A 27,962-nucleotide genomic window follows, 5' to 3' on the forward strand; every position below is an offset into this window, starting at 1 on the left:
TTCTGCGGCCCTTTGTGGGTTGTCTGTCCACGGAGGCCGTGGAGTGGGAGCGTGGACCCACACCAGGCTGTCCCGGCACCACCCTGTGGAAGGTTTTAAAGTCACGTCATCCCCCTCCCCCACAACGTTTACTGAAAGCCTCCTGCTGGGGGCCTGAGGAGGGGAAGGTGCTTGCGGTGCCTTCCCCCAAGGACAGACCAGCGAGGTGTCCAGGGCCCAGCTGCAGAGAGCCGGAGGCTCTCAGATCCCTGCCTCCTCCCAGCCACCCTCCTGCCCCTGTGGCTGCCCCTGCCAGTGGGCTGTCTGTCCCGGGCGTCAGCGGCGGTGGGGGCCTCCTTGCCCTGTGTTGACCCTTAGGCCGCCTGTGCTGAGCCAGGCTCCCTGACAGGAGCTGAGGCTGGCCTTGGCCTCTCAGCCCACCTTCCTGCACCGCCCCCGCCCTCCCACCCCCAGTTCTAGAAATACCTCTTTTTCTAGTTCCCTTATTTGAGGCCATTAGTAACTTAATATTCAGTCAAGGAAAGCAGAGAAATCCTCAACTGGGAGACAGTGACGGGGACACAGCCCACTTTCCCACTGGGGAGCTCAGGTCTGGCCGGATCTTGTTCTCAGGCCTCTGTGCGGCCCTGGCCTGTGTGTCAGCCAAGGCCCTGCTGGGAGGAAGCCCTCGGGTGGTCACAGGCGGGTGATCACGGGTGGGGTTGGCTCAGCGGGACCTTCTCTCAGAGGCCCGTCTCCGGCCACCCCCATCCCCCAACTTTCCGGTCTGTTCTTAACAACAGCCCCAGTACAGGTTCTCAGACCTTTCAGAGGGTGGCACAATCAGCGGAGGGCTCCCGGGCTTCCCAGGTCTGGGCTGTGGCCGGAGGGAATTTGCATTTTGAGCAGGTTGCCAGGTGCCGTGCCCTGTGGGCCCCGCAGCCACGCTTGCTGAAGCCTGGCTCCCGCAGAACCAGGATGTTTACCCAGAGGAAGAGCGGCTGCTATTTAGGGAATGTTTTCTGCGGCGCGGGCACTGTGGTTGTGCTCTCCTCGCACCGTCTCAGGTCGCCCTGATAACCCGCAGGAAGCAGGTGCTCTCTGCTCATCCCCATTTTGCAGACGAGTGCTGAGGCACAGAGGGGTCACGGACTCCATAGTCTGTGCTCTTCACCACCACGCTCTCCATCAACACTCTCAAGGTGGAGGTCCCTGGGAACTTTTTAGAAATGCAAATTAGTGGGCCCCATCCCAGACCTGCTGAATCAGAGCTCTGCAGGTGGGCCCTGGGGGCGGCCAGCATTTTGTGGGTTCATAAGCCCTCCAGGTGATTCTCCCCGCCCCCTCCCACACCCTGCACCTGCTCCACCCCCAGGCCCCCAGTGGAGGCCACTTAGCTGTGGCTTCAGAGCCGCTCCTCCAGCCGTGTGGCAGATGCTACATTCACACCCTGGTGGCCTTGGGTCGTCCCTGCAGGGGGTGGGGCTGTTCTGGGCCTGGGGCCTGGAGATGTGCCGGCGCTGACCCGGTGAACCGGGAGACCTCCTCCCCGTGCAGACCTGCCCTGCCACGGGGTAGTTGCCCTCATTCCTCTCCAGTTCCCCCCAGGATTGCCCCCACACACACACACACTGACAGGCCGGCCAGCGCCAGCCCAGAGCAGAACCCCAGCTAGTGCAACTGCCAGCAAAAATGACAAAAGGAGCCTCCCTTGTTCAGTTTGCTGCGAATGAAATCACCTAGAATGGCAGTTCCCAATCCTGCCTGCCCATTAGAATCACCTGGAAAGCTTACAAACCAAACCCCGGCCCACAAATAAATTCTGATTTATTCATAATTCTGATTTATTCCTGGGTATCCATCACGTTTTTATAAACCTTCCCACCTCCCTGCGGGTTCCCAGGAGGCGCTTTGCTGCCCACAGATGCCCTGCACTGATTCGAAAGCACAGTTAGGGTTGGGGACACAGGTGGCTGCTGGGTAGGTGAGGGGGGGTGCGCCCTGGAAGAGGCCAGCCAACGACCCTGGGATGAGACGACCTTCCCTCCCCACACAGGGCAACACCATCGAGTCAGAGCACTTGTCGGAGCTCACGGAGGAGGAGTATGAAGCCCACTACATCAGGCGGCAGGACCTCAAAGGCTTCGTGTGGCTGGACGCCAAGTACCTGAACCCCTTCTTCACGCGGCGGCTAACTCAGGAGGTGGGACACCAGCGCGCGCTGCACAGCTAGGGGTCCCCAGCCTCCCTCCCCCAGGATCTGCAGGGGCTGACGGGGTGCGCAGGGGGGGCCAGCCAGGCCACCCACCCCCAGCAGCTCGGCCTTCTTCCCGGGCTGGCAGCTGGATACGCTGTGGAACTCGGCATCTGCTGTTTTTCCTTCACTGCCGTTTTTAGTGCCGGTTTAATGATAGGCTTGTTAACACAGTTTGGTTTTCCTGGATGATAGACGCAGGACACTGATCGGCTACTGAATCTGAGCTGAAAATTTGAAACATGCCGGAGCCTCAGGCAGTGGCCCACGGCTCAGGGCTCTTGTTCCATCCCTCTGGGGACTGCTGGCCTCTGGGCGACAGTGAATGACACAGTCTCGTCCCTTCGTTTCCGAGCCCATGTTCCCGCCCCAGCAGTCATGGTTGCTGTCAGCATGGGAATTTCTCTTGCTTCGCTTCATCCTCCCAACAACCTGTGTCGTAGCTGCAGCTTCTCTCTCACCAGACAGCTGGGGAGACCGAGGCCCAGAGAGGGTGCAGTAACCCCCCGAGGTCACACAGCCAAGACGCGGCAGAGGCGGGAGCAGAGCCCTGTTTGTTAACATCACACCAGCCGGCCTCCTGCTCCTGTCTCTGAGTGACACCTCCTGTTATCTTCACCCCCACGGAGAAAAATCCCAGCTTGAGTTGGTTGGTTAGCACTTGGAAATTGCCTGTGGCCACGTGCCCCTCGTCCCGTCTCCCCCACACCCCCGCGAGGTACACAGCAGCTCCCCCGTCCCTCGGCCCCGACCCTACCCCTGCCCTGACCCAGACCCACTGACAAGGCCCTGGTTGTGTTTCCTGCTCCAGGACCTCCACCATGGGCGCATCCAGATGAAAACCCTCACCAACAAGTGGTATGAGGAGGTGCGCCAGGGCCCCTCCGGCTCCGAAGACGACGAGCAGGAGCTGCTGTGACGGAGCAGGGCGCCCCGTCCGGCCTCCTCACGGCTCCCACGACAGACGCTCGCACGAGGCAGCCTCCTCAGGGGAGATGGAAGCAGGGGGAAGCGGAGGCCGCCCCTGGCCCCCGGAGCCGGCTGTCTGCTTCTGAAGTAGGCCGTGTCCCCGGGCCGCACGGAGCCGGACCCCTTCTCAGGCCGCAGATCGGAGGGAACAGCCGTCCAGGTACATCTTCCTTCTGCTTCTGCGGCCAGGGTGCACAGTCCTCTGCCGGACTGAGGGGCCTGAGAGGAGAGGCTGTGCCCCGCTGTGGAGCCTGCCGGGACGGGGGCCGCCGGGGAGCTGGGGGAGCTTGCAGCTTCTGCCATTCCCAGCCACGGCCCTCATCACGGGAGCGCCTGTTCGAGCAGCACGAGGAGCCCTTGCCCTTTGGTCATCAGGTGCCTCTGGTCTCAGCAGCAGCAGTTCTGACCCACGGGGCGGGCTCGGGCATCTGGGAAACCTCACGCTCCCCTTTGTGATGTTGCTTGAGAAGGAAAAACCGAGTGACCTTTTTCTTTACCTCCGCCTGGGACCTTGCAGGCCGTCCCCCTGAGCGACAGGCGGCCACTGCCCTCCTCTGGGAGTAGTGTGAATGTTTACGCTGGTTCGGAGCAGGGGTGCACGGCCCGTCCCGGGAGCCCCATTGGAAAACGCATCCTTGGGTTTGGGGGGGAGCGAGCCTATTCTGTGGGGTGAGAGCGCCCTCTGGAGGGAGAAGCTAGGAGTTACAGGGCTTGTGCAGGCCTGCGTCTGCTGTCTGAATTCGGTTGTGATTCATGCACTTTGACAAAGCAGTGAGAGCCTAGCGGTCACCTCCCCTGCTCACTGGACCTCACTGGTCCAGAGGCCCCATTTCCTAATGCCCACTGTTCGCCCGCTGCCACCTTCACTGCTAATCAGCATTTCCTCTTTCCCTGCCCCAGGCCTCTCCCGGCTTGGGTCCCAGCTCGCCAGAGCCCTAGGGCCGGGGCCAGAGCAGCAGGGCCCCGTGCTCCTCCCCGGCCACCCCCGCCCAGGACACGCTCACAGAGCGTCTGTACGTGCTCGTTCGGTCTCACACGCCCCGCCCCGTCCCTGTGGGCCCGGCCCTGGCTACCTAGGGTGAGGGGCTGCCGGTCATGTCCAGGCGGAGTGGAGTGACTTTCACCTCCGCTCCTCCCCTGCCCGTAACAAACCTCGTCCCTGCAAGCCACAGGGCCAGTGGTAACTCCCCTAGGTGGCTCAGGGTCGCTGCCTGGGGTGGCTTAATTCGTCATGTGCGTGTCCGTGCTTCTCTGGAGGGACGCAGTGGGCCAGCACGGGCCTCTGACAGTGTGGCTCTGTCTGTCAGGAAGGACCGACTTCAGAGCCCACCAGGCCAGACCCCTTTCCCCGAAGTATGAGGCCGGTCAGGCAGGAAGCATGTGGTTTCCTTTTTATGCATGAAAAGTAAATCTGTACTTGATAGGGTTAAAATATGGTCACTTGTCTTTTTGTAACCTCCCACTTTAACCCCATAATTTAAGCCAAATGGGAGTATTTTACTCCACCTAATACCTTCACTGGAGGAGTAATACCGTGCATAATTCTGGTCTCCATCATCTCCTACTTAATGTTAGTGGAAAAGTAAGAGAAGAGGTCAAAGAGGGAGGGGACCTTTGTCCACACCTGGCGAGGGGAGGGCGGGGATCTAAGACTAGAGTGTTCCCCAATCCATAAGTCATTACCTTCTCCTTTGAAGTTCGGGGTCTGAGCTCAGAAGTGTAACTTGCATGGCAAACTCAATAGTTTACCTGAAAATTTGGTGGGGCGGGGGCTATGAATTCACAGATAAAGCAGTGAAAACAGGATCTTCTCAATTCAGACTGCCCCCTTGTCACCAGGGCCCACCTGGCCTCCTACTTTTAGCTGAGACCTGGAAATGACCCTGTAGTAGAGAAGAGTCCCCAAGGTGGAAGGTCCCCAAGGCCTGGCTTAGTGGGCAGGGGGCACCTTTCCTGGCAGATCCCAGCACCAGCTTGGGTCTCCCGTGAGCCTCTTCTGCCCCCCTGCTGAAGGGAGGCTTTGGTGGGCTGGAGCGCATTCCCATGGGGACAGGGGCAACCCGTGTTCCTCAGGTCTGTCTCTTCACCTTGGCCACTGGCAGAGCCCATGGAGATATATTTTCCTGGTGGATTTTTTTCAAGTGTCTGCCTGAGAATCAGAAATTTGCTGCTGTCCACCTTAACATACCTAATAATTCTATTTGGGGCAATAAATGCCTACTAGATAAAAAGATACTCAGCATAACTACGATGTCCCACAGATTTCTTTCCTTCTAGGTCTAGGCCATGGGAGAGCCGTAGCACACAGACAGGGTCATACTTCAGAGCGAGCTGAAGGCTCCGAAGTCTGGGAGTGCCTGTGGGGAAGCTGGACGGGTAGCCAGTGAACTCAGAAGACATGCTGGTCTTGGGGAGCCATGTGGCGACACGCCGCACACCCAAGGCTCCCCCTGCGGCCCTGTCGTTGTAGGACCCCTGGGAACCACCGTACCCCGAGGCTTGCGGTGTGGGGCGTGACAGGGAAAGGAGCTGGCTTGTCCTAGGTCCCCAGAGATCAGGTTTTAGGCTGGGCTGAGCCAGGGCCAGGCAGAAGGAGGGTGGCTTAGTTCCACGGTCGGGTGCTCACACACTCAGCCCGATGGCAGAACAAAGAAACCTCCCGTACCCAGGCCAGCTACGTGGCTTCACAGTGGAAGTGCTGGCCAGGCCCTGGCTGACGTACGGCCAAGGGGCAGGGCCTGGCCCAGAATGGTGGCCGCCCTGGAGCACCCCCGTCGGCCTAGGGAGGCCCTGGTTTGCCTGCAGATTCCTTGGTGCGCAGTGAAGTGTGGAAAGATGGGTGAGTGGGGATCCTCCTGTCCCTGAAACCTACGTCAGAGGGGCCGTGGGCACCCTTGGCCCTGCGAGGTCTCAGTTCCACCTGCGCACAGGGGCCGGTGCGTTTGGCAGAGTCCTCGGCGGGCTGGCCACTGCCGCTTCCGCTTTGGTGGAGCGAGTGAGGGTGGCGCGGGGTGGTGGCCGGCTTCCCAAGTCATGGATGTCACAGGTACGGGCCTCAGAGCTGGGCCCTGCTTCAAGAGCAAGGAAGACTCGGCAGCAGTGATCTGCCGTTATTCGGGCTTCAAACGCAGAGAGAGGGAGAGAAAGGGCCCCCGCCCCCCGCCATTGGCGTGTGGCTCCCGCCGGCCGGCGGCGTGGGAAACCGTCCCGAGCAGCCCGCGCCCTGCCCCGCTGCTCTCCCCGCGCCGCGGTCTCCGAAGCCCCGGCCGGGACTGTCTTAGACGGAAACGGCCCCAGTGAGAGGATTCCACCCCGGTGCCCGCTCTCTCACGCAAGCGGAGCTGGACAGTTGGCCACGTGACAAAAGGCCGGCTTGACAGTGTCCCCGGGGCCACCCCATTTCTTGGCCCTCGCTGCCCTCTCTCACCGGGGAGCTGGCCTGGTCCGTGCGTGAGCAAGCGCACCTGTCACCTACGTGGGCCCGTGCCCCCACGAGCCTGTGGGCCCTGCGGAAGAGTCCCTTCTGGAAGCCTCAGGCCTGCTCTACGGCTCCTCCTCGCCGCCGGGCTCCGAGGTCCGTGGCTCCCCCAAGGCGGGGACAAGGTCTCCGATGCGGCCCCTGCCAAGCTTGAGCTGTTCTTTGTATTCTTCCGAGTGATTTTCTTTGTAAAAATGAAGGGTTATTTTTTAAGTACTGCTTTTTTATTTGTTTTAAGGACCTTTGGGAAGGTCAGGTTTATTCTTTGTCCTCCCCCATGTAAGTTGTGAGGTGTTGGTTAGGTCCTGGTTCCTGAGAAACGGTTTGCTGCTCTTTGGGATGGGGCTTCACATGGGGTGGGTCAGGGACGGGGCCCCTGTGGCTGCCATGCGAGAGCCCCTGCTTCATCTCACTGGACTCTGTAAAGAATGCAGAAATGACTGGAAAACAGTAATGTCACTGGATATTTACTTAGAAATAAAAGTGAATGCTGCTGGATCAGAGGCAGTTTCTGTGTTTGTTGGTTCAGGTGGCAAATAGCATGGGTCACACACTCCTGGACTCAGCTCTGTGTCACCACCTACCAGACTTGGGGTGGGGGTTGGGGGGGGCGGCAGCAGACGTGTTGTCCGAGCCGTGCGGTGGGCTTCGGATCAGGCAGGCCTGGGCCTATTCCTGCCCCAAGTGGAAGGATCTAGCACAGGCCCAGCTTCCAGCCAGCCCGCAGCTGCAGCCGCCCGCAGGTGCCAGGAGTCCGTCCTCCCCAGGGCTCCCTGGGCTGCTGGTCTCCTGCTGCCTGGGGTTGCTCCCTCCCAGGCTGTGGAAGCAGGGACACGCGGGCCCATCCCCAGGTTCTGAAGCCACAGAGCCGCAGGAGTCTGGTGGAAGGTGGTGGTGGCATTCTCCGTGGGAAGCCTGTAGCCTCCGTTTAGTTTTACCCCCTCATTCTTCCAAAAGGCATCCAAAGCTGCTTATGGTAACGGGCACAGACAAAAAAAGAAATACACGGAATAGAAAGCGAAAGCAGGTAGGACAGCCTGTCCTGATCCCAGGCCTGGGCCTTCTGGCAGGGAAGCCGGTGCTGGCCCTTAGTTCCTTCCAACCCTGCAACTCATCCCATTCCCGCTCCCCCAGCCAAAGAAGGAAGTGGGGAGAATATATCCCACCTGGGACCCTACCTGTACCTGGGCTGCCAAACCAGGTGCCCAGACCGTGCCGGGGCCAGGCGGGGAGCCAGGTGGGGAGCCAAGGCTGGGTGTGAGGGACACGGGGCCTGCCTTCATCGGCTCCCTTTTCCACCTTTGAAGAGACCTGGGTTCAAAGAAAGATTTCTCTACATAATAAAACTTTGTGAGTGTGATGACAGGTGGCAGCAGAACGATGGGGACCCTGGCAGAATCTTCTCAGGCTGTCACTGGCTGCAGGGGACGCTGGGCAATGGAGTTGTGCCAAGCAGAGTATCCTGACAGTAAAAGGAGAATGGATCCCAAGTGGCACCTGCCAGAGGGAACTGGTATTTTTCGTTCACTTTTCAACCCTCTTCTCAACTCCTAGAAGAAGCACTCAGGGTGGAGGGGAGCGAGCCAGGGAAGTTTTTCCTTAGAGGCCAGAAAGCTCCGGGAGACGGCCACACACAAAGGTGAGGGCTCCACAATGCCCAGGACATCACGTGCAACAGAAATAACTGATACAAATTCAGGAAGTGAGACAAACAGATTCCAAAACAGTAATATATAGCGTTAGCCTCTAACAGGTAAATTAATGGTGTGTGTATAAATAGGAAAAAATCTGCAATGACAGGTGCCGAGTTTTAACTTTGGTTCTCTCTGAATGGAAGGATAATGGGTAACTTAAAACATGCTGGTGTTTGTATATATTTTCCGTCTTTCATAAAGCACGGTTATTCAGTGCTCAGGAACACACTGCATGGTACCTTCATGTTTCATAATGTGATTACAAATGAAACCACAGGGGCGCCTGGGTGGCTCAGTCGTTAAGCGTCTGCCTTTGGCTCAGGTCATGATCCCAGGGTCCTGGGATCAAGCCCTGCATCGGGCTCCCTGCTCCGCGGGAAGCCTGCCTCTCCCTCTCCTCCTGCTTGTGTTCCTGCTCTCGCTCTCTCTCTCTCTCTCTGCTAAATAAATAAATGAAATCTTAAAAAACAAACAAACAAATGAAACCACAGCTGGAGCTGGGCGGTTAAGCGGAGAGCTTTGATGGGATAGAGCACTGGGGAAACCGGAAGTCTGTCGTCTGGTCAGAGTCCACTTTGAAGAGCGTCTGGCAATGCCCAGTAGAGTTGAAGACACCTGTCACCCTTCAACCCAGGAATTCCCCTCCTAGGCCCATGCCCTGGAGAGCAAGCAGAGCAGACCGCTGCCTACGGACTAAACGCCGCCTCCTACCTGCTCTCTGTCCTACCGGAGAGTGAAGAATGGCTTTTTTTTTTTTTAAGATTTTATTTATTTATTTATTCGACAGAGAGAGACACAGCGAGAGAGGGAACACAAGCAGGGGGAGTGGGAGAGGGAGAAGCAGGCTTCCTGCCAAGCAGGGAGCCCGATGCAGGGCTCGATCCCAGGACCCTGGGATCATGACCTGAGCCGAAGGCAGATGCTTAACGACTGAGCCACCCAGGCACCCCAAGAATGGCTTTTAACTTCCCCAAATGGTTGAAAAAAAATTCAAAAGAAGAATATTTCATGACCTGAAAACTACATGAAATTCAAATTTCAATGTCCATAAATCTTTGAATTTTTTTAAATTTTTTTTTTTTTTTTAGATTTATTTGAGAGAGAGAGAGACAGAGATAGTGAGAGAGCACAAGTGGGGAAGAGAGGGAGAAGCAGGCTCCCCACAGAGCAGGGAGCCCGATGCGGGACTCGATCCCAGGACCCTGGGATCATGACCTGAGCCGAAGGCAGACGCTTAACCGACTGAGCCACCCAGGCGCCCAGCTTTGAATTTTTTAATTAAAAATTTATGGAAGGAGGGGCGCCTGGGTGGCTCAGTTGGTTAAGCGACTGCCTTTGGCTCAGGTCATGATCCTGGAGTCCCGAGATCGAGTCCTGCATCGGGCTCCCTGCTTGGCAGGGAGTCTGCTTCTCCCTCAGACCCTCCCCCCTCTCATGTGCTCTCATTCTCTCTCTCTCAAATAAATAAATAAAATCTTCAAAAAAAAAAAAATTTATGGAAGGGGCGCCTGGGTGGCTCAGTTGGTTAAGCATCTGCCTTCGGCTCAGGTCATGATCCCAGGGTCTTGGGATCGAGTCCCCACATGGGGCTCCCTCCTTAGCACGGAGCCTGCTTCTCCCTCTCCTCCCCACTCATGCTCTCTCTTGCTATCTCTCTTTCTCTCTCTCTCAAATAAATAAAAATCTTTCTTAAAAAATGTGTGGAAATTTTTTTCTCTCGTTATGTAAGTACCTACATAACTTTTCTTTTTCCTCTTGGCTCCCGAAGCCAAAAATATTCACTACCTAGCCACTTACAGAAAAAGCCTGCCCACCCCTGCCCTAGAAAAATCCTTACACGTTCTTGCACCAGGAGACACCCGTGAGAATATTTGCAGTAGCACCTGATTGGAAACAAGCTAAATGTTCCTCACCAGGAGAGCAGATAAGCTGTGGCACAGTCACTCTGTGCGGCAGTGAGCGGACGGATGAATGTACGAAGCTAGAATGAATTATCAACACGGTTAAATCTCAGAACATTGAGAGGAGGGGAGAGCAAGCTGCGGGCGAGTACAAAATGATGAGCACCTATAAAACCACGCGAAACCACATGAAAGGACAATGCTTTAGGATGCGGACAAGTGCAGTGAAAGAATAAGAAAGGCTGGAAAGGTCAGCACCGGGAGCAGGGGCTCATCTGGGGCAGGGGAGGTAAAGAACTGCACTGGAACTGCATTACCCCCGCCCTGGCTTCCCTGTAGCTCGGATGTCTCATCTACTAACGGAGTTAGTTAATCCCACCTGGAAACTTGCAAACAGGAGCCTCAGTTCTGCCCCACTCTGTAGGGGGGTAACTGAGACTCTCCAAGGGGCCATGACTCCCTCCTCTCAGTCAAGATTGGGTCTGGTCATAGGTGGCAAAATTAAAATCAGTAATGGCTTTCCTAGAGTCCTTGAGAACCAGGACTTAACTTAGCACAGGAAAAAGATAGATGAGGTTAAGTAAAAATCCTATGGTCCTGAATTTTCATTTAAAGTATAAGTATGGGGGCCCCTGGGTGGCTCAGTCGGTTAAATATGTGCCTTCGGCTCAGGTCATGATCCTGGAGTCCCGGGATCGAGCCCCGCGTTGGGCTCCCTGCTCAGCGGAGAGCCTGCTTCTCCCTCTGCCCCTCATCGGCTCATGCTCTCTCTCTCTCTCAAATAAATAAATAAAATCTTTTAAAAAAACAATAGAAAATAAGGTATAAGTATGAACTTATATGTATTTTGTTTTTTGAACAATGTAAGCTCTGTTCATTAAAAAGACAGTAACAATAATGTAAAGAACTAAAATACTTAAAATATACTGAAATTAAAATATATATATGTATATATGCTGAAATCAGTGAGTTAATGATACTTTAAAAAAATTAGTCACTGTTGGGGTATTCTGAGGCATCAACTCATTAAGTAAAAATTAAGGCAAAGAGGGGCACCTGGCCGGCTCATTTGGTAAAGCATGTGACTCTTGATCTCAGGGTTGTGAGTTCAAGCCCCACATGGCCTAGAGCTTACTAAAAAAATAGTAAGAAAATAAAGGCAAATAATTAAGCATTTATCTCATTTAAACTACTCCTGGTAGTCAAATAGTAGCTAAGAGAAGTTTCTTTTTCTTTTAAAAAAATAATTATAAACTTACAGGAAGTTGCAAAAAATAATACAAAAAGGTCCATGTACCCCGCACCCAGTAATAATGTCTTGCACAAATACAGAACAATGTCACAACCGGGAAACTAACATTAGTACAAGCCACAGATCTTGTTCAAATTGTATCCATTTTACATGTACTGTGTGAGAGTGTGTGTGTTTAGTTCTATACAGTTTTATCACATGTGTAGAGTCACACCACCACAAAGAAGTTTCTTTTTATAGAAGTATTCCAGTTGCCAAAGGAATACTAGAATTGGAATATCTACATTTTGCAACTTCCAATGAAATGGCTGATCTACGCACCAAACAATAGTCCTAATGGCTGTTACTATCCCAAAGGGAGAGAATTCAACATCATGTGCCTCCTGATGAAGGAACACAACATCTATGAAGTATTCTTATTCCCAAAAAAATCAAACCCAAATCTGAGCAAGCCTCAAAAGTCAACTACCATGTGATGTACCACATTAATAGAATGAAGGACAAAAACCACATGGTTGCCCCAACTGATGCAGAAAAAAAAAAGTTTAACAAAATTCAACACACTTTCATGATAAAAACACTCAACAAACTAGGAATAGAAATTACCTCAACATAATAAAGGTCACATATGAAAATACATGTGCCACAGCACACATCATACTCAATGGTGAGAGACTGAAAGCTGTTCCTCTAAGATCAGGAACAAAGCAAGGATGCCCACTCTTGCCACTTGAATTCAACAAGTACTGGAAGTCTTAGCCAGAGAAATTAGGCAAGAAAAAGAAATAAAAGGCATCCAAATTGGAAAGAAAGAAGTAAAATTGTATCTGTTCTCAGATAACATGATCTTATTTGTAGAAAACCTTAAAGATTTCACACACACACATAAAACCCTGTTAGAACTAACAAATGAATTCAACCAAGTTACAGGATATAAAATCAACACATTAAAAAAATCAGTTGCCTTCTATCCATACACAATGAGCAATCTGAAATTATGAAAACAATTCCATTCACAATAGCATCAAAAAGAATAAAATACTTGGAAATAAACTTAAGGAAGCAAAAGACTTGTACACCAAAAACTACAAAACATTACTGGAAGAAATTAAAGAAGACACAAATAAATGCAAAGACATCTTGTGTTCATGGGTTGGAAGAACTTAATATTGTAACAATGTCCATACGACCCAAAGCATTCTACCAATTCAATCAATCCCTATCAAAATCCCAATGGCATTTTTGCAGAAATAGAAAAAAAAAGTCCTAACATTTATATTGGATCTCAAGGGCCCCTGAATAGTTGAAACAATCTTTAAAAAGACAATGTTCGACTCTTTACACTTTCTGATCTCAAAACGTATTACATACAAAGCTACAGTATCAAAATACTGTAGGACTGGCATAAACATAGACTTACAGACCAGTGGAACAGAATAGAGCCCAGAAATAAACCCTCACGTATATGGTCAAATGAGCTCCAACAGGGGTGTCAAGAACACACAACAGGGTATGGACAGTCTCAACAAATGGTGGTGGGGAAACTGGATATCCAAACATAGTTTGAAGTTAGACCCTTACCTTACGCCACATATAAAACGTAACTCAAAATGGACTAAAGGCCTAAATGTAAGACCTAAAACTATAAAACTCCTCGAAGGAAACATAGGGAAAAGTTTCAAGACATAGGATTTGGCAAGGATTTCTTAGACATGATGCCAAAAGCATGGGTAACAAAAGCAAAAGTAGACAAATGGGACCACAGCAAACCAACCGTGCCTCAAAAGGAAGCCCCCTCTGCCGCTAAGGCAGCCTCACCCCCACCTCCCAGCCCCCACCCCACTTGAGCCGCTTTCCCATCCCTCTACCTGCCTCAGCCTCAGTAAGGGGTTCCCCAAAGCCAGCTCGCTGAAGGCTGCCCCTAAACTGAAGATTGTCCAGGCACCGGGACTTCTCAGAAACAAGGCGTTCTCCTGTGAGTGAATTTCAGTTTCTCTTTCCTTCTCGGCACCGGTCCAGAGGAGGGACTTGTGGGATGACCTGTCTCTGCGGCTCAGGCAGCCTCACGCAGCTCCACATGCTCACCTGGTTCAGGACTGGCCCCACCTACGTACGCCTGTCCCGTCGAGTGGAGATTCCAATTTTCATTTGCCTTTTCGCTTTACATACATCAGCCGGGGTTGCCCAGTGAGCCTGGCTAAAAGCAGAGCCATGCAGCAGGGAAAGCATTGGAGATCTGGCCATGGCGACAGCGTGGGTCCTGGTGCTGGTGACCGTGGTGCTGGGCTTGGCCGGAGCAGGCCCTGTCCCTACTTCCAAACCCACCACAACCAGGAGGGCCTGCCACATGGACAGGTTCCAATCTCTGTCACCGAGGGAGCTAGGAGCCTTCAAGAAGGCCAAGGATGCCTTAGAGGAGTCGCTCTTGCCCAAGAACTGGAGCTGCAGCTCTCGCCTCTTCCCTAGGACCAGGGACCTGAAGCTGCTGCAGGCCTGGGAGCGCCCCGTGGCCTTGGAGGCTGAGCTGGACTTGACGCTGAAGGTCCTGGGGAACATGGCTGACTCGTCCCTGGGGGTCGTCCTGGACCAGCCCCTCCGCATGTTGCGCCACATCCACTCCGAGCTCCAGGCTTGTGTCCCGGCTCAGCCCACAGCAGGACCCAGAGCCCGTGGCCGCCTCCACCATTGGCTGCACCGGATCCACAAGGCCCCGAAGGAGTCCCAGGGCTGCCTCGAGGCCTCCATCACGTTCAACCTCTTCCGCCTCCTCACACGGGACCTGAAATGTGTTGCCAGTGGAGACCTGTGCGTCTGAGAACCTGGACCCACCCTCAGCCCATCTGGGACCCAGAACTTACGTAGGCACCGAGCCTCACCCCTGCCTTAAGTTATTTCCTCTCCATCCCTTATTTATGCAGCCCTGCTCTATACCCATAAGAAATGTTTATTTTTCTACTTTTGTACAACGTGCAGCAAGTAAACAGGAATAAGAAGAAAAAAAAAAAAAGAGCCACTACTGTGAAGACTGAGAGAACAGAGGAACGTGTTAAACAACGGTGCGGGCTGCAATGAGCAAAATGCAGGCTCTGGGAAACTTGAAAGGACTAAAAATCCAGCTTAACAAGAACATTTCAAGGGGAAAAAAGGAGAAAGTTGGGGTCCCTATACTCTACAGGGACAGCCTTTAGGGTAAAGATGACGTGAAGATGTATCCACCAATTGCAGTGTGGAGACCTTATCTGAGCCCTGATACAGTTTTTAAAATATGGATTTCTATGACAACTGGATTTCAGAACATTGATTGCATTATCTATCGCTATTAAAGAATTCTAAAAACTTAGATGTGATAATGGTATGGTGTTTTAAAAGTCCTTGTCTTGGGGCGCCTGGCTGGCTCAGTTGGAAGAGCATGGCGATTCGGGTCGTGAGTTCAAGCCCTGCATTGGATGTAGAGATTGCTTAAATAAATCTTTAAATAAATAAAAGATAAATAGAAAGTCCTTGTCTTTTACATACACATACTGAAATATTCACAAATGAAATAGCTATCTGGAATTTGCTTTAAGAAATTTATGAGGTTAGTGGATGGATGGGTAGAAAGGAAACCAGTTTGGCTGCAACTTGGTAACTGTTAAATTGTTGAATCTGGGTTCAATGTACATGAAATTTGTAAATAAAAAGGTTTCTTCAGTGAGAAAATGGGGGGGGGGGAATGTGGTTTAAGCAAGGTAATAGTTCATTCCTCCTTACATAAAAACTCTGGAGGTAGGCAGGGCAGGCTGGGTATGATGGCGGCTTCCTAAGCATCAGGGACCCGGCCCCTTCCAACTGCTGCCCCACCCTCTTCTTCACTTGGCTTCGGCCTCCGTCTCACATCAGGCTCCACTCCAGCCAGCACGGCCATTGCAGCCAGGAAGGAGGCTCAGGGTGGGAAGAAGGACAAGATCCTTTGATAGACAGGTCTTAGAAGCCACACAAACCACTTCTCCGTCCCAGCGACCAGACATAGCCACATAACCATGCCTGGCTACAGGAAAGGCAGGGAAAGGCAGTCTTTATTCTGGATGGCCACGTGTCTAAAAAATCAGGGCCAAGGGAGAAAGGGTGAGAGGAGATCGGGGTTCAATTGGGAGCGTCTGCCACAGCCCTTATCCCTCGGAGACTGGTAATCAGGCGTGGGGGATGCCACGGACGGGCGCTCGAGGCTGGCAGCAGAGCCAGGGACAGCTGGTGGGCCTGATGATGTTAACTGTGCTTGTCATTTCCATCCACAGACGAAGCAATCTGCTCCCAAGTCAGCGCTCTGCCTTGGATGCGGGAGTGAGGGCCTGGCTTCCTTGGCTCTCCCGGGCCGGGTGCGTTTGTCTCCAGGAAGCCGCCGAGCCCAGCACTGCCATTCCCCATGCTGTAGCTAACAGCAAACCCAACACTTACGTGGGCCTTGGTCTGGCCCGAGGCCTAGATGATTTGTTCGCCAATGCATGAGAATAGAGAAACCTGCTTCTTCTCTCCCTGATAGCTGAGGTTCCTCGTAGGGGCCAACCCAGCAGTGGTCACCCTCATTCAGACTCTGCAGCTACCGAGAGCCCGGATGTCCTAAACCACAGCTGCTCTTAGACCACGCTCAAGATTTTTGCCATATATCCCGCTTTCAGGTCAACCTTCCTTTGAGAAAACACTTAAATTGATTTTTGAAGTCATCTATCATTGCTGTAGATGGAAAGCAGTATGGCCTGCTCCAGATAGAAGGCAACTGAACACCTAGCTAAGATTCTGCCTGAGGCTCCGTGCCCAACACCTGCCTCCTCTTTGGTCAAGACAAGCTAGCATTGAACGAACTTCCTCCTTAAGGCATCTAAATGGATCAAAAGAATTAAAGATGTAATTAATTTTTGTCATTGTGTCCTCCAATGTTATTCAATGCCTGCCAATCACCACCAACAATCATTTCTCCTGGAGTCTGCACTCCCAGTCCTGAGAAGAATGGCTGAACTTTGTACACCTCAGTTTCCCCATCTTTAAGATGGGGATAACACGACCTAGCTTACAGGCAGGCGGACCCTGTTACATGGAATCACGCACATAAAGTCCCAGCATAACCCAGCGCACAGTGTGAGCCCTCGAACGCAGAATGCCGCCTGTTGTCACGTATCAGTTTTGTGGAGGAGAAAATGTGAGTCCGGTCATTGAAGAATGTGGTTTGAGCAAAACAAACAAAAAAATCCAAGCAACCCAAACTTCAAAAGCAGCAAGGAGGGAGGGACATAAAACCCCAAACACTTGGTTTAATAATGGAAGACACTTTATTATTTTTTAAATCATCTCTCAACATTTCAACTCTTGGTAGAAATCAAATGCAAAACATCTGCTTTTTTAAATTAGCATATATTTATCCAGCTCAATCACAGCAACCTCATACAATAAGGTACACACCAAGGACAGGGGCAGAGCGTTTTCTCTTCCAGTCTGTGAACACGGTATCTCCATGATGGCACGTGTGCCGGACCTTCCCTCCCAGACGAGGTGGGTACTCCTGCTTCTGCCCCCTGGGGGCACAAGTGACCTGGCATCACAGTTGGTGAAGTTCCTGTAGGCTGGAGCGATCTGGGAATGGAAAACTAGCAAACTAGCCCTCTCAAGAGTAAAACAGGCATCGATACTTCTGAAATGTGGAAAGGAAGAACATCAAAGATGATGACCCCAGAATGGCCTGGTCTTAGTAATAAAGGTGGTTGAAATTCAGCCGTATATACACATTGAACATCTACATGTGCTCTACCAGATATATAAAAAAGAGCCATAGAAGATTTGGAAAACCTTAAAATCACTCGACTGAGTTGGAAGAACATCAGCAAATTCACAGTGGCCTCAGGATTCAGCCAGATTTAAATCTGTTCAAGCGCTGAATACCTCCTTCTACTACCAGAAAACCCACTGCATGTAAATTCCTATAATACTCTGTACATCACAAACACATATGGCTAAAATATAGTAGTTCACAAGGAAGCGGTTTTATTTTCAAATTCTTGCCCCACTCCTGCTCTGCACCCCAAAAGGAAAATCCAGGGGTCAGTCGTTCGGAGTTAAAGGGGCCTTCAGGTGTGGAAGCACTGAGGCTCAGCTGAGTATCTCAGGAGACATCCGTTGGATGGGCACAGGCTGACTCGGGCCCACTTTTAGTGCAAAAAAGATCACTGATGTTGCAGAGGAGTCCCAGAAACAGGCAAAGAGCGCTGAGATGGAGGGGCGGGGGGAATCCCATAGGATTTTCCTTCTGAAACAAGACTCAAGACGTTTGGAGTGCGAGGTTCACACGCAGCGAGTGGCAAAGACCAGGCTGTCGATCTGCAGAGCGAGGCTCCTGAAGGTCACTAGGTTATCGTGGTCCGCAGGCGCACGGACCTCCCGGCCCACACTAGCCCCTAAGGGTACGCTGGAGGTAGGTATATAGAGATTTATTGTAGGGAAGACAGTGGCTCTCCACCGACTCCAGGACATCGTCTGCTCCTCCTTTGCCCCCACACTCTCCGCTCCACCCTCGTGCTGTGGTGTGTGTAGGATACAACACGGAAGGGCATGAGACCCTCCCTTGGAAGACTAAAGAACCTAGGCCATTTGTATAAATAGCTACATAATTCATGTTTGAACCACTGTGAAACACACGGCAAGTTGAATATTTATTTAAAAATAAATCTCAAAAATATCTATTTACAGTACAGTAAGAGGGGCATGTGCAAACAACAGAAAGGGGGAACAGTCCATCCTGCCATGGAAGGCCCACACTTGGATGTGCCGGAGCAGAGTGCATGGACACCACGGGCCGAACCGAGCTGTGGTGGCAACAGAATGCCATTCAGGGACGACTGGACTCCACTCGCTCATGAGACTTACATAGGCGGAAGTCAGCGGGGTGCGGGAGTCCAGGCGGGGTTCCTTGCGTTTGGGAAGGGGGTGGCCAAGGATGAGCCATGGGAAGAGGCCCGGTGTGGCAGGAGGGCTCATTTCACAAGCCAACAGGCCTCTAGCTCGGCGCTCCAGGTGGGCATTCGGAGGTGACCTGGAGGGCCCTTCCCAGTCCAAGTTGGCTTTGCAGTGGGAGGGGTGGGTGTGACAGGGGTCTCGGAGATAGAAATCCTCTTCGAAAACAAAACAAACAACGGAACAGGGAGTGGAGAGATCAGCAAAAATGAATCTGAACGGAAGTGCCACCCTCCCCCTCGTCCGGTGATAAAGCAGCCGTCAGTTGAAATATCTGGGCCACCAAGTGAACTCCCACGTGGTGCAGCCAAGCCCACGATCCCCTGACACCTACACGGTCAAATGCAGGTCTCTGCTTCTGAGATCAGTACACTAACACTTCTTCCCCGGAAGGGAACCGGAAAGTCAGTGGCGTAGCCCTTGGAGCAGGGGTGCAGGGTCCAGTCTATCTGTACACGAGATGGGAGAGCTGGGTGGACTTGTAGTTCAGCTGGTTGTTGGGCACGAACTTGTGCAGCTCATTCTTTTTGCAGCAGGGGTCGTAATGGTAGGCGCTGAGACAGCCGTCGCAGGAGACTTTTGAACACTGGGTGCAGGTGTGGGTGGCACCCGGGCGGTTGCAGAAGCCGCAGCGGGAGGTGGCTGTGGCGGAGGGCTTGGGTTTTGGGTGGAGGTGCGGCAGCCGCTCGAGGCCCTGAGTCTGGCCCGTGTACTTCTCCCGCAGAGACGACCCGTGGGCCAGGCTCTCGTGGGCAGAGGCCTTGCCAGGGAAGGCGCCTGGCTTGGGGGCTGGGGGACAGGAGAGCAGGCTGTCGCAGCGCTGGCAGAGGGAGGCGCTGCAGGACAGCCCGCAGCTCTGGCACTTGGACAGGGAGGACTCTTTGGCTGGGGGGGAGCGCTTGTGGTAGAGGGGGTGGGCATCATTTCTGAGCAGCCACACGTCCGGCCGCAGGGCGTCCTGCCTCCGGTGCGTAGCCCTAGGCTCCGAGTCTGTGTACAGATCCACGTCATCCTGAGCGGAGAAGTATGTGCCACGCAGCAGGCCGAGGCCGTTGTTGGGGGAGGGGGGCGGCAGGTCATCCAAGCTTCCATGGGGGGCGCTGGACATGGTCAGGAGCGAGGGGGACGGGCGGATGATCTCATCCTTGAGGTCATCCCCCAAGTCTGGTGCCACGGGCTCCTTCCGCAGGCTCAACGAGGCCTTCAGGGGTGGCTTCCGGCTCTCCCAGTAGCTGTCGTAGGCGTCGACCGACCTGGAGGGCTTGGTCACCCGAGGCTTGTAGTAGTCCTTGGCCGCCCGCTCGCTGGCTGACTTCTGGAGCGCCACGCGGGCCATGGAGGCCGTCAGGTGCTCCCGGCCCTCAGCCCGCCGCCGCAGGGCCTCCGAGCAGCCCCGCACGTCCTCCGTGCTGCTCTTGCGCTCGTTCACCACGTCCAGCTCGGAGTAGCCCTTGTCCTTGACTTGTGAGTGGATTTCCAGCATCTGCTCACACTCCACCTTGGCCAGAAAGAGCTCAAAGGAGACCATCTTCACCTGGAGGGTCTCCACGAGTTCTTTCAGTTTGTACGCAGTCCCTAACTCAGGCACATAGCCCATGTAATGCAGGATGGCTCGGATGTCCTCTTCCAGTAACGACGACTTGACATAATAAACGAAGGGGCCCGTGTAGGTCTAGGAGAAGGGGATAGAAAAAGAGAGGCGGATTTGCTCTCTGAGACGCACACGGAGCCGGCTTCAGAGCCCAACACACCCGAGGCGGAGGGGGAGCGCGGGGGGCGGGGGGGAAGGATCTCAGCAGCTCCTCACTGCAGCAGGCAGAGGCCAGCTCAGCACATGGTGTGCGGGAATGTGCGGGAAACCGCGCGGCACTCCCGCCTCGAGCGGAGGGCACAAAGCCACCAGCTTCCCATACGGGGCTCAGCAGCTCTGCTCCATATGAGGAGGAAACAGGGCAAACGGGGATGAAGAGAAGGGATCAGAGTAGAGGCAGAACGCCCAATGAGCAAGGAGAATATTCCTTTCTGGCATCTCTGCGAAGTTCTGAAGAATAACTGTCTGGCTTTGTGGAAACTCTCCTGAGCCGTCACTGCCTTCGGAATGATTCAGAGTTCTCTTTCTCTCTTAAATCCATCCTCCACCCTCCTGTCTGTTACTACTTAGTCCAAACCGGCTCTCAGGGTACCCCAACACCCATGGCAGCCTCCTAACTGTTCTCGCCGCCCCACTAGTCTAGTTCCCATACAACAGCCACAAGGATGCTTTGCAAGCTTCCCAGCCTACTTAGGGTAAATTCAAGCCCTTTGCCCTGGGCTTCAAGGCCCTGCCTCACCAGGGTGCCGCCTACCTTTCCAACCTCACAGCTTCAGGTGGGAGCTGCCAGGGGCAGGGACCCAGTAAAGGATGACACTGGTCAGACAGCAAGATAGGGAGCCCCAGGGGTTCCTTCTAGTTGTTACGTCAAAGGAATGGGGAAGATGGGAGGGTCTGCGGGCAGAGAGGCATGGAATTGGCACAAGCCCTCTCCAGTCAGCCTGGGAGGGGAAGAAGGGGGACCAGTGCAGACGGCCTTTCCCTAGACCTTACCTTGATGCTTCTGAATTCCTTCTTCCACGGGTAGAGGAAAAGGTTGACGCCCACCGTTTCCAGCATGCTGAAGGCGCAGTGCAAAGCCCGCAGGCTGGAGGAGCTTAGCGAGCGCAGGGAGCTCTCCACCACCTCATAGAACTGGATCAGCCGGAATCGATAAAAGGGATCCACCTTGTGTAGGCTGAGCAGGGTCGAGGCTGCCACCCGAAGGTACTCATCGTTGCCAGGCCGCTGCTTGCTGGGGGTGGTGTCCACTCTGCCCTCATGGAACTGCACGTACTTCCGAAATAAGTCATCCTTATATTTTGTATCCATTGAACTGGGCTTCCCCATCTGATCCAGGGAAGGGGGGGGCTACCTTATCTCCTCCATGGTTTCTGGGTCCGAGGCAGGGACATCGCTAAAAGCACTGGCACGTTGCCCACCTGCACTAGGGGCATGCTCTGGAAGGGGAAGAACAAGAAGCACGTCATTCCTTGAAATGGTCCACATACCAGCGTGTGGCCGCTGAAACAAAACGAGAGACAGAACTGGCCTGAGCTACACTGGGGCTCACCAGCCCTTGGCCCCTTTCTGCTCATTCATTCACCACATTTACTGAACAGGACTATGTGCAAAGTTGTTGTGGAAACAAGACAAATAGGTCCCTGACTTTGCTGAACTCACGAATTAAGAATATGACTAGGAGCACCTAACCTGGTTTTGTGGGGAGGAGGAGTTTTAAAAAGTCCCCCCACCCCCACCCCGGGCAGTAGTGGTTAGACCTGAAGAATGAGGAGTTTGCCAGACAAAGAAGTGGGCGGAGAATGTGACAGCAGAGGTGTCGCCAAGGAGGAAGGCCCCGAGCTAACACGATGGGCGCTCACGAGGCGCCGGGCACGTATGCACACGAACGCATTTCATCTTCTTAAACATCCCTAGGAGATAGGATCCCCATTTTACAGATGTAAAAACTAAGACACAGAAATGTTAAGAAAGTGCACAAAGTTACAGAACCATGAAGAGGCAGAGCTGAGAGCCCGGGCAGCCTGGCTCCAAAGTCCGTGCCCTTAACCACCACGCCCTGCTTTCCTGAGGCAGGAAGGAGCTTGGCTTTGGGACAGAAAGAGGGCCAGAGCCGCTGAGGCAGCGAGGGGAAGGGAAGGGAGTGACCAGAGATGAAGCCGCAGGCGCCATCACGACAGGGTCCCGTGCCCCAATGGTACCTTTTACTCAAAGAGGCACGTGAAGCACCCAAAGAGTTCAAAGCAAGGGGGAGAGGGACAGGATCATACCACGCCAGCTGCTGACCCCTGGAGAATGTCTTACCTGCCTTTGACAGCCTGCATTCCCCTATTCCTTAAGAGAGGTTTATAGTCCCACCAGGAGAGGACAGAACATTCTGAGCTGGGGTACACCAAATTTATACACTCTTGCTGTCCGCTTGGCCACTGGTTAGTAGGACATGCACAGAGCAAAGCCATATGGTTGGTGCCACAATGCCGGGAGGAAATCTGGACTCACTGGGGGTACGGCCAGGGCCAGGAGACGCAGCACGGGCATTACCAACAGATCCCAAAGCCGGACTGCCTGGGTGTGAATCTTGGGTCTGCTTCTCTAGGCTACTTGGGTGAACGACTCAGCCTCTGTGGGCCTCAGTTTTCTCATCTCAAAATGGGGGCTGATAATAGAACCCACAGTCCAGAATTGGTGGAAGGATTACGTGCCATCAGTATATAAAACTCTTCACAGACGACTGGCTCGAAACGAGCCCTGGACACATACGAGCAGCTGCTGCTGCCCCCTGAAGGCGTTACACCCCCGCCACAAGGCCAAGCATTCTCCAGAAGGTAAGATCAGAGGCGGCAAATATGTCTGCCTAGGAGGCGATGCGCATCTTCAGCCTCGCCCAGTCTGACCACAAGCTCCGAGGGTGCAGGGATCCTGACTAAATTCCTCGTTGAGGTAACCCGAGCACAGAGCCAGAGGTGGGGTATGAGGCGGGGTATGTGCTTCACAAGCACCTGTCTAAGTGAAGGAGGCTCTCGCCGGCTGTGGAGACAGCGAGGGACTAAGAAAGAAGCTGCGGGACAGGACAGCCCTGTGCAGGCCTTTAGCAGATCTGACTTCAGCTCAGGAAGCGCTGACGTCCTATAAACCTGGCCGCAATCATGAGGTCAATAAAATCATCCACGTCTCGAGCCGCTCGCCGGGCTTCTCCTTTGGGAAGACTCCTGAGGATCTTAACTAGGAGGTGAGGGGTGAGATGTTCGGGAGAAGTGGGGACAGAGAGGCCACCTTCTCCCACCCACTGCCCTGCCAAGGGAGCCCAATGCTTCAGGAACAAATACACTTAAGGAGCACAGGAGGCAAACGTAAGTCCATTAGGATAAAATTCTACCTCCTGACCAAGGTCAAAGGCTTCACATGGTCTCCTCCTGCTCCCTTCTCATAGCCGTCTTCCCTTCCCCTCTAAGTCCCACCCACAGACACCTTTCTGTCTGTTCCTCAAACACACCAAGCTCATTTCTGTCTCAGAACATTTGCCCATGTTGTTCCTTATGCATGTTCTTCCTCTGATCCTTCCCATAGCTGGCTCACTCTCGTCATTCAGGCCTTAGCTCAAGTGTCACCCCTCAGAGGCCTCGCTGGCAACCCCAGCACAGTAACTCCCCCCTTCCCAGTCCCTCGTCATCCCATTATCCTGGGATAATCACCATTTGAGATTATTAACTTTATTTATTCATTTACTAACTTCCTCACCTTGTGTCCCCCATTACCCAGTAAGCTCCACAAAGGCAAGGACCACACCTGTTTTGTTCACCATGGTGCCTAACACACAGCCTGGCACATAGTAGGTGTTTGATAAAACAGGCAAAATGAATGATGCATTCATGATGCCACTCCTGCAGTTTCTCCTTGAGCTCTCCCAAGAATCCTGAGAGATCAGCTGGCGAAAGAAGGAACAGAGGCTCCATGACATAACATGCTGTAAGTAGCCAGGGTTAGTGAACCCAAGATTCCAAACCTGACCTTCTGTGGCACCTCTGTTCCTCCCCATACCCCATGATTCCTAAGTTCAACAAGTATTTATGCAGCACCTATCTCGTGCCAGGCCCTAGGATGGGTGCAGTGGGGGGATATGGGGTGGGTAGGTGCCAAACCCTAGGATGGGTGCAGTGGGGGGATATGGGGTGGGTAGGGGGCAGGCCCTAGGATGGGTGCAGTGGGGGGATATGGGGTGGGTAGGTGCCAGGCCCTAGGATGGGTGCAGTGGGGGGATATGGGGTGGGTAGGTGCCAGGCCCTAGGATGGGTGCAGTGGGGGGATATGGGGTGGGTAGGGGGCAGGCCCTAGGATGGGTGCAGTGGGGGGATATGGGGTGGGTAGGTGCCAGGCCCTAGGATGGGTGCAGTGGGGGGATATGGGGTGGGTAGGGGGCAGGCCCTAGGATGGGTGCAGTGGGGGGATATGGGGTGGGTAGGTGCCAGGCCCTAGGATGGGTGCAGTGGGGGGATATGGGGTGGGTAGGGGGCAGGCCCTAGGATGGGTGCAGTGGGGGAATATGGGGTGGGTAGGGGGCAGCAGTTGGGAAGCCACAACGCTGCCCTCAATTCTAGTTGAAAGAAGTTATTATCAAAGTATGTATTGCAACCCGAGAGAAGACATCACTGTCCTTGCCAATAAAAACCCATATGTATTTACCATTTTTTATTCATCTGAGAGAAACTTCCATCCTGCCCTGGTCCCAGGGACTATTTTTTGGTACATCTGAGAAGAATTTAAACAGAGGGCCATCAAGCCTCCTAAACACTGCTGTGATTTTTCTCCGAGGAAGTCAGCTTGGAGCCTATAGAGGCTGATTTTTTTTTTTTTAACAAAGTCAGCCACGCTCAAGCTCAGTGTCTGCTGCTCTGTAATCACACCACAGTCCACACCCTTGTTTGTTGCTGGCACACACTAAACAAGGAAAGGGGATCCGAATAGCCCAACTGGTGCTCCAAGTCCTAAAGGCAAGGATAGGAAACCAATCGATGATGACTCTTGAACCAACACACGTAGGTGAGGAAAAAGGTAAAAGGAAATGAATGCTAAGAGATAATTAAGGAAAGAGAGAAGGGAACGAATAGTCACTAAGGTCCTACTACGACGCACTAAGCACAGGGCCTTCCGCTTTAACTGCATCATCCCATTTAATCCTCATGACAACGCTAGAAGGAAACCAAGGTTCGGCCACGAGACCACCTGCCCAGCGGAGCTTCTCTGCCCAGTCAGAGCTGGAATTTGAACTTGGGTAAGTAGGCCCTACGGCCTGGGTTTTTTCCCGTTTATCTCATTCATTTATTGCTACAATCTCCCATTCACTGAGGGATTCATACATGAGGGCTCTCTGCTAAGGGCTCGATGAAACCCACAGGACAGCCCCAAGGTTAAAGAGGAAACTGAGGCTCAACGAGGCCAAATCATTTGTCCTGAGTTACAAGGAAGGAAGAGCGGATCTGAGGTCCGAACCTAGGTCCGATGCCAAAACCTTGACTCAAGCTCTGAACTGCGATGCTTCTAGGCAAAGCTGTCCTTCGGCATCTGCTGGACAGCTCTACTTGAAAGGGCTAGGCTAAGTTAGAACATCCTATGGCAGGGTGAGCAGAGTTGAGTTCTAAAAATTCCTATAGTAGCAAAATTCACATCTTCCCACACAGAACGGGGCTGGAAGAGCCACAAATCTCTTTATGATGTAAGCTCAAGGGCCAAGGGAAGAGGCTGGCCAGAGACCGGCCAGTGGTGAGGCAGCTGACATCATCCCTCCTGAATACATTTTCTGAGAATACAGGCTGCATTGTAGCTGGTCATAGCTGGTGTCTTTTCTGAGCATAGAGCCAGCAATTTATTCCCAGCCCTCTGCAAGAACAACAAAAAACACGCTCTCTGCAAAAACAGCGTGGTTACAGGAGACTAGACAGCGCAATGACAGAAGCCGTTAATTTCTCCAAGCAACCCAAGGATTGGAACACCATGACGTGCCAGTCTGGTGGGGGAAAAATGGCACTGTGAACACCCCTAACAGCGTCAGGCGGGTGCCCAGAGCCAACAGGCCTGGTCAGCACTTCCTGCACCCACAATCTGGACTCCCTTGGAAAAACAAGTCAATGAAGAGAGATATTATATATACAGTCAGGGAGGTGGTGGCTTTTTAAGGATTATTCTCTTTCTAAAGATTATTTTTTAAGCATCTCAAAGGAAAGCTGTATCTGTTTAAAACCTCACTGAAAGGAAATGAAATGATTTGGGGGTAGCAAAGCATTAGCTTGGCTTTACCTCAGCTGGCCCATTCAAGCAGAAACACTCTCCAAGCAGCATTTGAAGGCGCCCCCTCCCTGCACAGGTAGAAGCTATTTTGGTCCCAGCACTGCCCCAGTCCACAGGTTTACAGATCTCTGGTCTAGCTTCAGCCAGCTCAGAGTTCCCTCGGCCTCCAAACAGCAGCAAGAGGAGAGCAAGCAGTTCAACCCCCTCCACCTCCGCACCCGCCACTCCTTTGCACTCATTCCAAATCCGAGGTTCCTGAGACACATCCAAGGCACCTTGCGCTGGCTGTGAAACACAGGGTCCCCAGACCCCAATCAGATGCCAGAGAAATTCAGAGAGAGGCCTTGCAAACCTCTGAATATAACCTCAGTGGTGCTGAAAATGGGCTTCCTTACCGGCAGCTGCCTCTCAGAGGGCCTCTGAAGGAAGCAGTTTCCCCTCCCCGCCGGGGACAGAAGCTGGCGGCTGCTATTCCCAACCTGGTCATTCCTACAGCCTCTGAGGGCCGTATCAGTTGTGAAAAACATCCCAGTCCCAAACTCTGGCCCTTTCCGAGTTTGTGAATGAATTAACAGCAGCTATCATTTACTGGACGCCTGCTGTATGCCAGAGACCGTGCTTCACAAGCATCATCTCATTTCAGCCCCACCACGGCCCTAGCAGGCACGTTCACTCCCATTTAACTAATTGGGCAAATGAGGCTCAGAAGATGAAATGACTTGTCCAAGGTCACACAGTGAGTACGAACCCAGGTCTGCTGCCAGAAATTGGCCTGGGGACCACTGCGCGGTAACTGCCTCACGGTGGAGTCGGGGTGGCCTCCTGCTTGGTTAGTCGCCGAAGAGGGGGTGTTCCTCCTGAGCTGCCCTGAGCCACCCATGGCCGGTCCCAGGAGTCTGCGAAGCAGCCCTCGGGGGAGTGGGGATCCTGAGGACAAGCTGGGCCCTCGGGATGCCGAAAAGGCGTGGCCGCCCGTCGCCCCCGCCGGCTGCGAGGGGACCCCACTCCCGGGTCGGCCAAGCCCCGCCGAGTCGGGCGCCCCCTCTGCCCTGGGAAGCGACGGACGCCGTTTCCGCCCGCGGCCGCCCCGCACTCACCCCGGCACTGCCGCCGAAGACGCCCCGGCCGAGGGAATCCAGAAGGAGCCGCGGCCGCCCCCTGAGCCGGGCCCGGCTGGGCTCTCGTCGCTCCGGCCGGCTGCAGGGGACCGAGGCCAGTACCCCGGGACAAGCAGCGACCCGGAAACACTTGTCCAGGAAGTGACGTCTTTCGGAGGCGGGTCCAAAGAGAGGCCGGGCCGCGGTTGCGCGTTGGGCCGGGGAGAGGCGGATGGTCGTGGGCGGCGGAGGAAGAAGCGGGAGGCAGAATGAGCGGAGGAGTAGCGGAATGCGGCTCTGGGGCTTGGAGGGCCGCCGCCGCGACTGGGGCTAGACCCGGAAACAAACGGGCCGGACGTGACGCACGCCAGCCCCAGGATGGTGGCTGGCCGGGTTGTCATGGGAACCGGTGTGGAGCCGGCCGGCGGAGGCTGGGACTGTGAGCGCAGACTGAGTGATCCTCGGCCTCCGCCTCCCGGACTTGTCC

At 53.7% G+C, this 27,962-nt stretch overlaps 3 protein-coding genes across 7 annotated transcripts in view; 2 read left to right on the forward strand and 1 right to left on the reverse strand.

Moving 5' to 3' along the window:
- SLC9A8 (solute carrier family 9 member A8) overlaps positions 1-16,421 on the forward strand; it is a 78,917-nt gene extending 62,496 nt beyond the window's left edge. For 3 of the 4 annotated variants that reach the window (XM_036064639.2, XM_036064638.2, XM_078057295.1), the window contains 2 exons: positions 2,036-2,182; positions 3,045-7,178. In XM_036064639.2, coding sequence (XP_035920532.1) covers positions 2,036-2,182; positions 3,045-3,152 — 255 coding nt within the window. In that variant the 3' untranslated portion in view covers positions 3,153-7,178. Of the gene's footprint in view, positions 1-2,035; positions 2,183-3,044; positions 7,179-15,801 lie in introns of those variants that run through there. The other variant, XR_004908461.2, reaches the window with a different exon arrangement.
- LOC118518116 (interferon lambda-1-like) lies at positions 10,063-14,916 on the forward strand. Its single transcript, XM_036064650.2, has one exon. It carries the CDS (start codon positions 13,770-13,772, stop codon positions 14,340-14,342), a length of 573 nt encoding a protein of 190 aa, XP_035920543.1. The 5' UTR covers positions 10,063-13,769; the 3' UTR covers positions 14,343-14,916.
- A 1,770-nt stretch (positions 16,422-18,191) lies between the features above and the next one.
- Positions 18,192-27,773, reverse strand: SPATA2 (spermatogenesis associated 2). 2 transcript variants are annotated; one of them, XM_036064642.2, is made up of 3 exons: positions 27,476-27,773; positions 21,090-21,535; positions 18,192-20,177 (listed from the first exon to the last, which is right to left on the reverse strand). In XM_036064642.2, the coding sequence occupies exons 2-3, from the start codon at positions 21,423-21,425 to the stop codon at positions 18,951-18,953; spliced, it is 1,563 nt and encodes a 520-aa protein (XP_035920535.1). In that variant the 5' UTR covers positions 21,426-21,535; positions 27,476-27,773; the 3' UTR covers positions 18,192-18,950. The 2 variants fall into 2 exon arrangements, with proteins under 2 accessions (XP_035920535.1, XP_035920539.1); XM_036064646.2 differs by lacking the exon at positions 27,476-27,773 and adding an exon at positions 27,127-27,371.
- Between the last annotated feature and the right edge of the window lie 189 nt (positions 27,774-27,962).

This window comes from Halichoerus grypus, chromosome 10, assembly GCF_964656455.1.
Source record: "Halichoerus grypus chromosome 10, mHalGry1.hap1.1, whole genome shotgun sequence".
NCBI classification, from domain to species: Eukaryota; Metazoa; Chordata; class Mammalia; order Carnivora; family Phocidae; genus Halichoerus; species Halichoerus grypus.

Coding starts and splice junctions, on each gene's coding strand:
- SPATA2 (XM_036064642.2), bottom strand. CDS start 21,425: ATGGGGAAGCCCAGTTCAATGGATACAAAATATAAGGATGACTTATTT. Junction 20,178..21,089: donor AGGAATTCAGAAGCATCAAG/GTAAGGTCTAGG, acceptor CCCTTCTCCTAG/ACCTACACGGGCCCCTTCGT.
- LOC118518116 (XM_036064650.2), top strand. CDS start 13,770: ATGGCGACAGCGTGGGTCCTGGTGCTGGTGACCGTGGTGCTGGGCTTG.